The sequence below is a fragment of the Tympanuchus pallidicinctus genome, unplaced genomic scaffold (assembly GCF_026119805.1).
Source record: "Tympanuchus pallidicinctus isolate F22 unplaced genomic scaffold, pur_lepc_1.0 scaffold39, whole genome shotgun sequence".
Taxonomy (NCBI): Eukaryota; Metazoa; Chordata; class Aves; order Galliformes; family Phasianidae; genus Tympanuchus; species Tympanuchus pallidicinctus.
In genome coordinates, this window is record NW_026294757.1 from 623444 (window position 1) to 633840 (window position 10397).

General features: G+C 49.9%; 1 protein-coding gene across 1 annotated transcript; it reads left to right on the forward strand.

Moving 5' to 3' along the window:
• Positions 1–92: 92 nt before the first annotated feature.
• On the forward strand, positions 93–4252 carry LOC128089157 (keratin, type I cytoskeletal 19-like). The gene is made up of 8 exons (XM_052700285.1): positions 93–677; positions 1262–1344; positions 1784–1940; positions 2293–2454; positions 2558–2683; positions 2887–3113; positions 3330–3619; positions 4109–4252. Exons 1-8 carry the CDS (start codon positions 93–95, stop codon positions 4246–4248), a joined length of 1770 nt encoding a protein of 589 aa, XP_052556245.1. The 3' UTR covers positions 4249–4252.
• The last annotated feature ends 6145 nt before the right edge of the window (positions 4253–10397 follow it).

The window sequence follows — 10397 nt, forward strand, 5'->3', positions numbered from 1 at the left end:
GGCCCCACTATAAATGCAGCCCAGGCAGGGCAGGGGCCGGAGCTATGATCCCAAGCGGCTCTGACACTCACTGAACCCCGACTGCCGACACCATGAGCTGCTCCCAGAGATCTTCCAGCTGCCTGCGAGGGGGCAGCGGGGGCAGCCAGCACGGCTCTGCATCAGCACACAGATACACCGCGTCCAGGGCGGGCAGCGGGGGCAGCTCCAGGAGCAGCTGCGGGGCGGCGAGCTTTGGGCGGATGAGGCGCAGCAGCTACGGAGGGGGAATGAGCAGCGGAACGGGGGGCAGCTCCTATGCAGGGGGATGGAGTGCGGGCACCTACGGAGGGACGATGCGCTGCGGCGGCATGGGAGGCGGCTTTGGGGCAGGAGGGAGCGGGTTTGGCGCTGGGTACGGAGGGAGCTTTGGCTCGGGCGATGCTGGGTTCAGCGCTGGCAGCTTTGGTGGCGGTGGCTTTGGTGGAGAGAACATGGGAATTCTGTCCAACAATGAAAAGCTGACCATGCAGAACCTTAATGACCGCTTGGCTTCATACCTGGACAAGGTCAGAAGTCTGGAAAAAGAAAACGCTCGGCTCGAACAATTGATCAGGGAGTGGTACCAGAAGCAAGGTCCTGCTGGAAGAAAGGACTACAGCCACTACTACAGCACAATTGAAGACCTTCAGAATCAGGTAGGATGTTCTCTGTCACAGGCGCTTACACCTCTTGCAGCAGAGGCAGCCAGGACACTGCTGTGCTCGCCAAGCGCTGCTCTGAAGGCACTTCGTGTGCCTCAGCTCCACCTTCCACGCACACATCTGACTATCAGCCATGAGAAGGGAAGCAAAGCATCCTCTGCAGTGCGCCCCCCAGCACTCAGCCGGCAGCGAGTTCAGCCCCTCAGAGTGCCTGCAGCGGGTTTCAGAGCATAGGAAAAGTGCCAGTGCTGAGCCGCCAGGCTGGGCAGCGTCCGACGCTTGATTCATCCCTTGGCCCATGGGCTCATAGAGAGCCACAGCGACAGCCCCAGGCCTCCTGCAGGGCTCCTCCCTCCCTGCTTGCATTCCCCAAATGCGTTTTTTGCAGTCCTGATGCTATTTTTGTAGTGGCATCTCTTTGCACTGCAGAAGGCCTCCTCAGGCCTCTCCGTGTAGGAGCTGCTGCTCCTCTCATTCACCTACACTGCAATGGGAAGATCACATTCCAGTGTGTCTCTCCTGTAAGTCTGAGAGGTTCGCAGTGAAAGCTGTCCTTAGCCCATCATCTTCTCTTCTAGATTCTGACTGCGGCTGTGGAGACCAACAAAGTGCTTTTGGACCTGGATAACACAAGGATGACTGCAGAAGACTTCAGGACAAAGTAAGGACATATCTCCCATTTCCAGGCACTCACTTCCTTTCTCCTGCTTTCCTCAACCTCCCCTCAGAAGCAACAGCCCACAAAGCCGAGAGCTACTTCTGGTTCCATGACAGCACAATTAACCTTTAAGACTTCAAGCTCTTAATTATTTCTGTAACAATGCAGAAATGCTCCCTATGGCTGTGAGAACAAAGATCATTCTTTTAGAAAAAGCTTAAAAACTGTTTTATTTTTAAGGAGAAACAAACTGTGGTTCTCTCTCACTGAAAGTCAAATGAAACGCAGATGAACCACACTCAAAGTTTACAGTAAGAGGAGCAGATGACAAAGACTACAAAATTCGTTTTCATATTAAAGTTTGAGTTTTGTAAATAAAGTCAGAAGGAGAAGAACCACAAGCCCAGGATCAGGGCTGACCTGTCTGCATCACCCCTTGTAGGTATGAGACCGAGTACGGACTGAGGCAGAACGTGGAGGCCGACATCAACACCCTGCGGCCCCTGCTGGACAGCCTGACCCTGACCAGGTCTGACCTGGAAATGCAGGCAGAGTCCCTGAAAGAAGAGTTGATTGGCCTCAAGAAGGACCACGAGGAGGTAAGAGCCGGCTCCTCGAGCCGCAGGCTGTGGAGGCCAATGAGAACGCTTCCAACACCGGGAATGTGGGCAGGTTTCCCCAGCGACACCTTCCTGCCCTCCCAACACAGCTGAGCTCCAGGCCCAGACTTTTCCAGGGTCTCTCTTAGCACAGGGCTTCCCACCAAGCAACATCAAGGAAGTCAGAGCCAAGCAACTGCATTAAAATAGCCAGAACACAGAAATATCTATGTTTTTGAAAGGGTCTAGAATAGTTAATGATTCCAGAGGGAGATGACTGGCTCCAAAACTCTTTCACAAAGTAATTTCACCATTTTTGTTTGTGTGCCTTGGGTCTGGGTTTTCTCTGCAGGACATGAAATCGCTGCAAGCACAATCCAGCGGTGATGTGAATGTGGAGGTCAACGCTGCTCCAGGAGAGGATCTGCTGAAAAAACTGAATGATATGAGACAAGAATATGAACAAATCATCCAGAAAAACCGTGAAGAGGTTGAAAGTTGGTATGAGAGCAAGGTAAATGACCAAGCATTGAATGCCTCAGCTCCTCGTGCAGTTGGATGCTTCCATGATAACTGTGGTGGCCAAAAAACTCCAACAATATACATTCATTTTTCAGATAGAGGAGGTGAGCCAAAAAGTCCACTCAAGTGGTCAGGAACTGGAATCAAGCAACCAACAGATCTCTGTGCTGAGACGTGACTATCAGGGCCTGGAAATTGAGCTGCAGTCTGAGCTCAGCAGGGTAAGCAGAGATTGATTCTAAGCCTGATACGTGAGTGGCTGCAATGGCAGGGGAAGCAGCTCTCTGCAGCTAAAGCTAGCATTCCATTTAGAAACAGGATGTTTGGCACATGGACAGTGTGAAAGGTTTTTCTCCTTTGGGTCACAAGAATGGGCCAATCTTGCCACATTCCCTTAAGAAACTACTTTTCATTCTGTTCTCAGGTAGGGGCTTTGCAGTCCAACCTGGAGGACACAGAACGCCGCTACAACATGCAGCTGCAGCAGATCCAGGGCATGATTGGCCCCTTGGAGGAGGAGCTGGGCAGCATCCGCTGCGAGATGGAGGGCCAGAACCAGGAGTACAAGGTGCTGCTGGGCATCAAGACCCGCCTGGAGCAGGAGATTGCTCAGTACCGGTCACTGCTTGAGGAAGGACAGCATGACATTAGGTATGCACATGGGGAGTAACTAATATGCAGAGCAGTTAATTTGTTCCCGATTAGGACAGTTTAGAAACAGAACGCGTTTCACACAGCAGCACTTTCCCATCATACAAGGAGCTCAGAGGAAGGCAGTCAGAGAGTGGCCCGATGGGGTTGGCAGGATGTCACGCATCAGTCGTGTTGCTGTGCATCTCAGCCACGCACGCCCTGTCCTCCTCACAGCACCTCGCAGGGAGCAGCCGGTGCTGGATCTTCTGGAGGACACGGAGGAACGAGTGGTTCTGCACGAGGTGGAAGTGGAGGAGGAAGCAGCTGGTGCTCAGGTGGAGGAAGCAGCGGAGGATCTGGGGGAAAAACTTCTGGAGGAGGAGGAGGAGGCAGCAGCAGAGGAGGAGGCTGTGGAAAAGCTTCAGGTGGAGGAGGAGGCAGTGGTGGGGGAGAAGGGGGCAAAGGCTGCCTCTCCCGCTCATCATCCTCCCATTCCCAGTCCGGCAGCTCTTGTGAAAGCCCAGGTAAGAACTGGAAGAAAGGAATACCTCCCGTGTCCTTCCGTTAACTCTTCTCTCTGAACAGTGGCAAAGGACATGAAGACATCTTTCCTTATTTGGAAATCTGGAGGTGTTTTTTATGTTTTTTTGTCAAATTCATGTTTAAGTCATTTATTTCTTATACAATCACATATCAAAATGGTTTCATTTTCACAAGCGGCTCAAATTTAAATGATGATATGAAGAGTTTAATCAGACAAGGTGTAGAAGTAGAAAATAAAGGATAATAATGCCCAGTTGAAAGCAAGGGGCCAGAGAAGTCAGAAGTATCCTGAAGCCAAACATTAGAAACTTAATTGCTATTAAGAGAGAAACACGATTAAAGCGGAATAGTTGGAACACTCACAACATTTAAAATATAAAGAGTGTTAGCTGCAAAAGACCTAAAGCAGCAAAAGATGGAGAGTGACCAGACGGTCTTCTCTGTGTCTGACTTCATGGCTGTGGTTCCAGGAGGTGCTGAAAACTTGAAGCTCTGCCTGGAAGGGAATAAAACATTGGAGAGAGGAGCCACAATGGAGGAAGTGTCCGAAGCCATAAAAACTTTGAGATCACGTAAGGCTTCAGGACCTGACAGCATCTCAGATGCCTAAAAATGCTGAAGGTTAGCATTTCTAGAAAGCTTCAATCAGACATTCTACTTGACCTGCAGCAGTCCTCCATGTGATAACGTTTGGCAGGCAGGAGAGGCTGACAGAGGCGGCATCTCTTCAAAGAAATTCTTGCTTCCCTTCATCTTTCCCCAGGGAGTTTCAGGACGGCTGAGCACTGATGGCTGCAGCTCCCAGCGGCTCCGGCCTTGGAGGAGAGGAGCATCCCTGTTCCATCCCAGCTGCCTCTCCACCTGAATTTCTGTGCTGAATCACTGTTACCGGTGTCAATCTCTACCGTGATTGGTATTTCTCTGGGAAAAAGATTACTCTAATTAATAAACCTTTACTTCTCTCTGATGCAACCAGATAGCTGTATCTGGCAGCAGTCTCCTTTAGCACTCATTTTTGCATGAATTGGTCACAAACGTCACACCCTGCCTGTGGAATGCACAATAGCAACTCATTTAGATTAGTCAAAAGACCCCAGAGCTCTCAGCAGCATGTTCACCACTTAGGAGAACTGCCAAAGCCTCCCAGCCGTGCTGTGATGCTCACAGTGTGAGAACAGCCACCAGCAGTGCCATGGCACAGAGTGCTGGGAGGGGGTGGCTGTCCCCGATGGGCTCTGGAGATGAGTGACCCAAACTGCACCCATGGTGTCTCACAAAAGAAGGAATTGAGGCCACTTGTACTGATCACAGCCATGCAGCTGTGCAATATTTGGCCTCACCAATGTATTTCCTCTTCAGGGCATTTCCAGTGCTTGAGGATGAACAGACACATACTTTGCACAGCAGACAGACAAACTGTCCATACCTACAATCTTTTACAAAACCCAGAGGTAGGCTATAAGTACAGGAAACCCAAGAGAAATGATTCCCAGGTGGTTGTTAAGGGCTGCTCACAGAGCGCACAGCAGGGGCACTGCTGGGAGCAGTGGGGGCACAAGCAAAACTCTCCTCCTTGCTTTAATTACAGACCCATACCCACCCCCATGTCCTGGATGGGCCCCAACGGCAGGGGGCTCCTGCAGCCTGCACCCAATGCTGTGCCCACACAGCGCTTCTCTTTTCTGCTCAGGATAATGAAAGTGTGGGGACGGTGCTGAACGTCCCTGCGCTCAATTAGCAAAACAAACCGTACACAGAATTTGCCTGAATACAACTCAGAGGACTCTGGGCACGTTCTTCACCCCTTGCCTTTCTCGATTCAACACAACCCAAAGGAACCCAGGTTTATCACTGGCATCGGATTTCTCTCCCGGTTTTGCCCAAGACGGGGCTGTCACGAGCTCTGCTTTCTCACTCCGAGGGCGGCATCGGCCCCTGGAGGGGGTTGAGAAACACTGATCCAGTGGGAGACCGTGGGAACGGGACGCGTAGGGCCCGCGCTGTAGGCACGTACGTGTGGGTGATTCATGGCACTGCCCTGCGCCGGGCGCTCAGCCAACGGATCCGGCTGTAAGAAAATAAAATTCCTCTGACCGCAGTCTGTGCGGGCACCCAGGAGCTGGCGAACCTTCGTAAAGAACTGCCTGACATACGAGCAGGTACTGATGTCCCTGACCTCGTGTGCTAAAGAGGCAGTGCTGATTCTCAGCTTCATTCTACTGCAAAATCACCTGCGCCCCTTTAAATCATCGCAGCCCCGCATGTCTGCACTGCCAGCTCACCCAGCCTTCCCTACTTGCTGCACTCACTGCACTTCTTGCAGGCTGCGATGACTTTCTGGCACATCTGCTCAGGGCAATAAGCTGACAGGGCACAGCAAAGCGTGCTGCTCTGCCACGGCACCGCTCCTCCATCCTCAACTTCCAGAAGCCCAGTGTCCTCCTGCTGCTCTCGGTGTCTTCCGTCACTCTGAGGCACACAGAGGGGTCACACTGAGAGGACAGAAGGGCAGGAGTGCCTGCGATACAGCACGGCGTGCTGCTATGTGTGTGCTGCCATGGATGTGTCAGAACCACGCTCACAAGTAAGGAGACATTTCTGAGTAATCAGGACAAGCAGTGCAACACTGCAATTCCTTTTGCTGCTCAGGGCTCTCCATTCTGTTTTCCTCCTAAAATTTCCTTTCCCAAACTTGCTTCCTTACCTTAAATTTGTACCTTCCTTAAACACAGCTGCTATAATGCTGTTATGTTGCACACAGTGAGCCTGCATCCATCATGCAGATCCACTTCAAAGGATATTATTTGCTACTCCTTGCAGTATGTGACAAAGTAAACAGAAGCCGCTGAAGAACTTCAGAAACCCCTGACTTAATCATGGCATCACAGCAGACAGAAGGGAGATGGCACTGGGATGAATTGATCCCGCAATGTGGAAGCAAATGCCAAATTAAGAATTCTTTCATTTTTCCTTTCTTTTTTTTTCTTTTTTAATACAAAATCTGCATTCATACCACTGGTGTGGCAGTGTATATTTATGAGAGCAGTAACAACAACGGTGACAGATACGTGTGTGGAGGAACAGAGCCACAGAACCGAAACCATCGGAAAAAACCTGGAGAAAAATGGAATTGCCCCAGCTTGGGGTGCTCAGAGCGGGGCCTGAGCGGGACTGACAGGAGGGAGGACAGCCCTGCAGGTTTCATTTGCACGCACTTTGTTAGGCATTAATCTGCATAATAAGCTTTAATTTTATGAGCACAAAATGTTGCAATTTGGATACTTATCTGGTCCTGCTATTAGTGCTCTGAGAAGAAAATTGCAGTGCGTGTTGGAACAGGACCTTCAGAGCAACCTTTGGCAAAAATAAACGTGCACACGCACTCCTGTGTGTTTGCTCCCGAGCTCCCAGAGCAATTCTTGTGCCCGTTTGAACACACAGATGGAATTTCCAATGTTCCATATTGCCTACAGACGTGTTCTGCTTCCCTCCCTTTTGTCCAGCAGCAGCACTGTGCTGCCAGCACAAAGCGAGCCGTGCTCAGAAGTGGCGCAGGAAGGGACGGCAGGGATGAGGGGGGCCCACCTGGATGGGAGCGGCGCTGGGGGAAAACGTCCTGCAGGCTGTGGAGCACCAACAGGCATCAGCTGCGAGGGCTGCATCCCAGGAGCTGCCCTGACCCTCTGCAAGGCACAGAGCAGAGCAGGAGCCCACAGCTCAGGCTCAGGGCACAGCGTGACTCCAGCCATCCTGTGCCGGGTCCATCTAAATTCCTTCAGAAATCACTGTGATTTCAGGGAAATATTTTGAGATGAAGCGGGAATCGGGAGAGAACACTGAATCCCAAATGAATACAGATTGCTTCTTGCAAAAATTTCTGCTAAGAGTGATAGAGATTATTAATTAGATCGAGAGAATAAAGCTGCAGCACTTGCCTGAGGCACGGCATCAGCATGGCATTGTGTGCAGGGGAGATGTAAGTTTTCTGGAATGGAGACCCACAGAGAGCACACAGGTGAAGCCAGCAGCTGCAGCACACAGCAGCCACCACTTTGCTCACCCTGCAGCAGCTCCATCCTCGCTCTGAAGGGACACAGCCGTTTCTCTGATATGGATCAGGGAGGTTTGATGGAAAGGAAGACAAAGCTGAGTGTCAAGAATGTCAGCTGTACCTGAAACGTGACGTGCTGAGCACAGCACAGCGCTGTCAAAACACTCTGCAGGCTGAGCAATGCTGGCAGCTGTGGCCATAAATGTCTTTATTCTGGGCCGATTTGGAAACAGTGGTGTTACGCAGCACAGCGCAGGCTGCAGCACACATCTGCAACTTCAGTGTTTGAGACTTGAAGAGACAAACTGCACCTCCTGCGAGGTGGCTGTGACAGAAACAAAGCATCCCGGGGGGATGTTACAGCTCCAAACAACGCAGCAAGGCCCGAGAGCCAGCAGGTTTCCATAAACACTGACATCAAACTGGCAGCAAGAAGGAAATACAACGACATAATAGGGAACATCGTATCAGCATATGACTTAAAAGCTACCAAAGCCTTCTGTTGGTGCTCCTCCTGTGTACACGTGTAGCAGTAAGAGCACAGAACGACAATGAAAGGCTGAGGCCATCTGAAGCCCTGCGGCTCCATGCCGTGGCTCCTTTCTCTCACTGCTTTTCTGCTGTTTTCCTAGCTACCATGAGATGTGCCCTCACCAGGAAAACCTTCAGGTATCAACAAGTCCCTGCAGTGAACAAGTACATAGGGAAAAAGGAGACATACAGAGAAAAGGGAGTACATGTAGAAAAAGGAGAAAACAGCGTAGATACTCAGGAAGGACATAAACAGATTAAGAGACTCTTTGGGCAAATGTTGCTCCTCCTGTTGCAGTAACTTTGGAACATTTTTTGCCCTTTATCACTAACAAACCCACCGAGCGCTCAGCCTGTCTGTGAAAAACCAACTCCAGCAGCAGTGATGGAAAGCTGACCACAGTGGGATCCGTGAGGAAGGGCCCCACTCCCCACCCCGTCCCGACCCACACACAGAGCAACACAAAAACCAAATGCTTTTGTTTTGTGAATGATGCCTTTCAACACCAGCGGGAGGACGTGGATCCCAGAAACTGTGTTTGGTGACACTGCCGTCCCCAGCTGCACATCCCACAGATACGATCGCATCATCAAGGCAACTGAAAGCTTTCATCATCTGTCAGCTATTGAGAGTATAAAATAGCAAGATAAGATCAGAGAGCTTTTGAAAGAGATTGCACAAGCAGCAATATAGCAACATCGACTGAAGCACAGTCCAAAGCACAGCATGATGCATCCAGGCAGAAAATACTAAATAATGTTAAATTTAATGTGAAAAAAAAGGCCTGGAGAAGCAGCGGTAGAATTTGTAAAAGAATTATGCACATGGATACAGACAGCAGTGTGGAAAGCAGCCGTGATCCATCTGCAGGGTCCCCCAGGGTGCTGCCGCTGTGCTCTGCGTCTGCATGGAGGAGCTGCAAAGCAGAATGCACAGCCATACAGAAGGGTGCATGTGAGAGCAGACAGCTGATGCTGAGGAACAGATCTGCACTCGAACCAAAACATTTAGCTTACACCCAGGGCAAAGATGAACCAGTCTAACACAAGTCGAACTTCTGCAGGTGACGGTGCTCACTACCAAAACTCCGCCAGCTCTGCGTGCCACAACGCTGAGAGCCTTTCAGCTGTGCTCTCACAATAATATTTTAAGCTGACTGATCTGTGCACTGTAACACACGCAGTCCACGCAATTGCTCTGTTGTCTATAAGGTAAGGCACAATAGAGACAATGAGCTGTTCTACCTTAAACCTTACAGCTCTTCCCACACGGTGGTTAGCAGGTCATTGCCTGGCTTCATAAAGCTTCTAATTGAGCTGCAATTTACTTTGACTTTATAGAGTGATTAAAGCATCCTTAATCTTCATGTGATTTTAGATCAGCATCTCTTTGGTGAAAAATAGCTTTTTTCCTTTGAGTTCTAGGAGAGCTGAGTCCTAGCTCAGTCCTGCGAGCTGAGCTAACATTTCCCACACAGGAAGGGTTTTGGCTTTAAAAACGCATGGCAGCGCACTGCAAGGAAGGCTGTCTCATACATAAAGATGTTTCCTGAGTGCTGGCAGGGATGCAGCAGTTTTGGACGATCCCAGTAGTCAAGTCTTACTACAAAACTCTTACATTGCCACAAATAATAGTACTAGTAACAATAAGAACAATAATAAAGCAGTGTAAGAGTCCTTAATTGCACAAAGTAGGAAAGAGCAGAAGAGAAGAACAGCATCCAACAATGGCAGCTACAAAAACCTGAGCAAGGAACATAAATGAATAAAAAAATCAATAATTGTACAGCCTTAACATGAGAGATTCGGGCATCATCTTTCTTTCTCCCTGTACAGAGCTCCCACATGAGCACAACAGGACCCTGCTGAGGTGCTTTTTGCACTTTGAAGCAGACCTGGGCTGCAGGAGGCCACCGGTACCAGAAAAGCTAAATGCAAAGAATGCCACCCAAAGAAAGCACAGCGTTTGGTCTTGAACAATCACCATAAACTCAGCACTGGGACAGATTGCCTGAGATATCAGCAGAAAAATATTGTTCAGCAAATTATTCTTGGCACAAACAACAAGGCCAGTAAATGCCCTGGGAGAAGGGAACTCCCTGATGGTGACACCCACTGTCAAAAGTATAAATAGAGAGTGCTGGGGATGAAAATTTACAGTCCTGAATCTTATCAGG

Bases quoted from the DNA above. Each gene is read 5' to 3' on its own strand.
- LOC128089157 (XM_052700285.1), top strand. From the start codon at position 93: ATGAGCTGCTCCCAGAGATCTTCCAGCTGCCTGCGAGGGGGCAGCGGG. The intron at 1,345-1,783 runs GTAAGGACATAT...CACCCCTTGTAG, and splicing joins GCAGAAGACTTCAGGACAAA to GTATGAGACCGAGTACGGAC. The intron at 3,114-3,329 runs GTATGCACATGG...TCCTCCTCACAG, and splicing joins GAAGGACAGCATGACATTAG to CACCTCGCAGGGAGCAGCCG.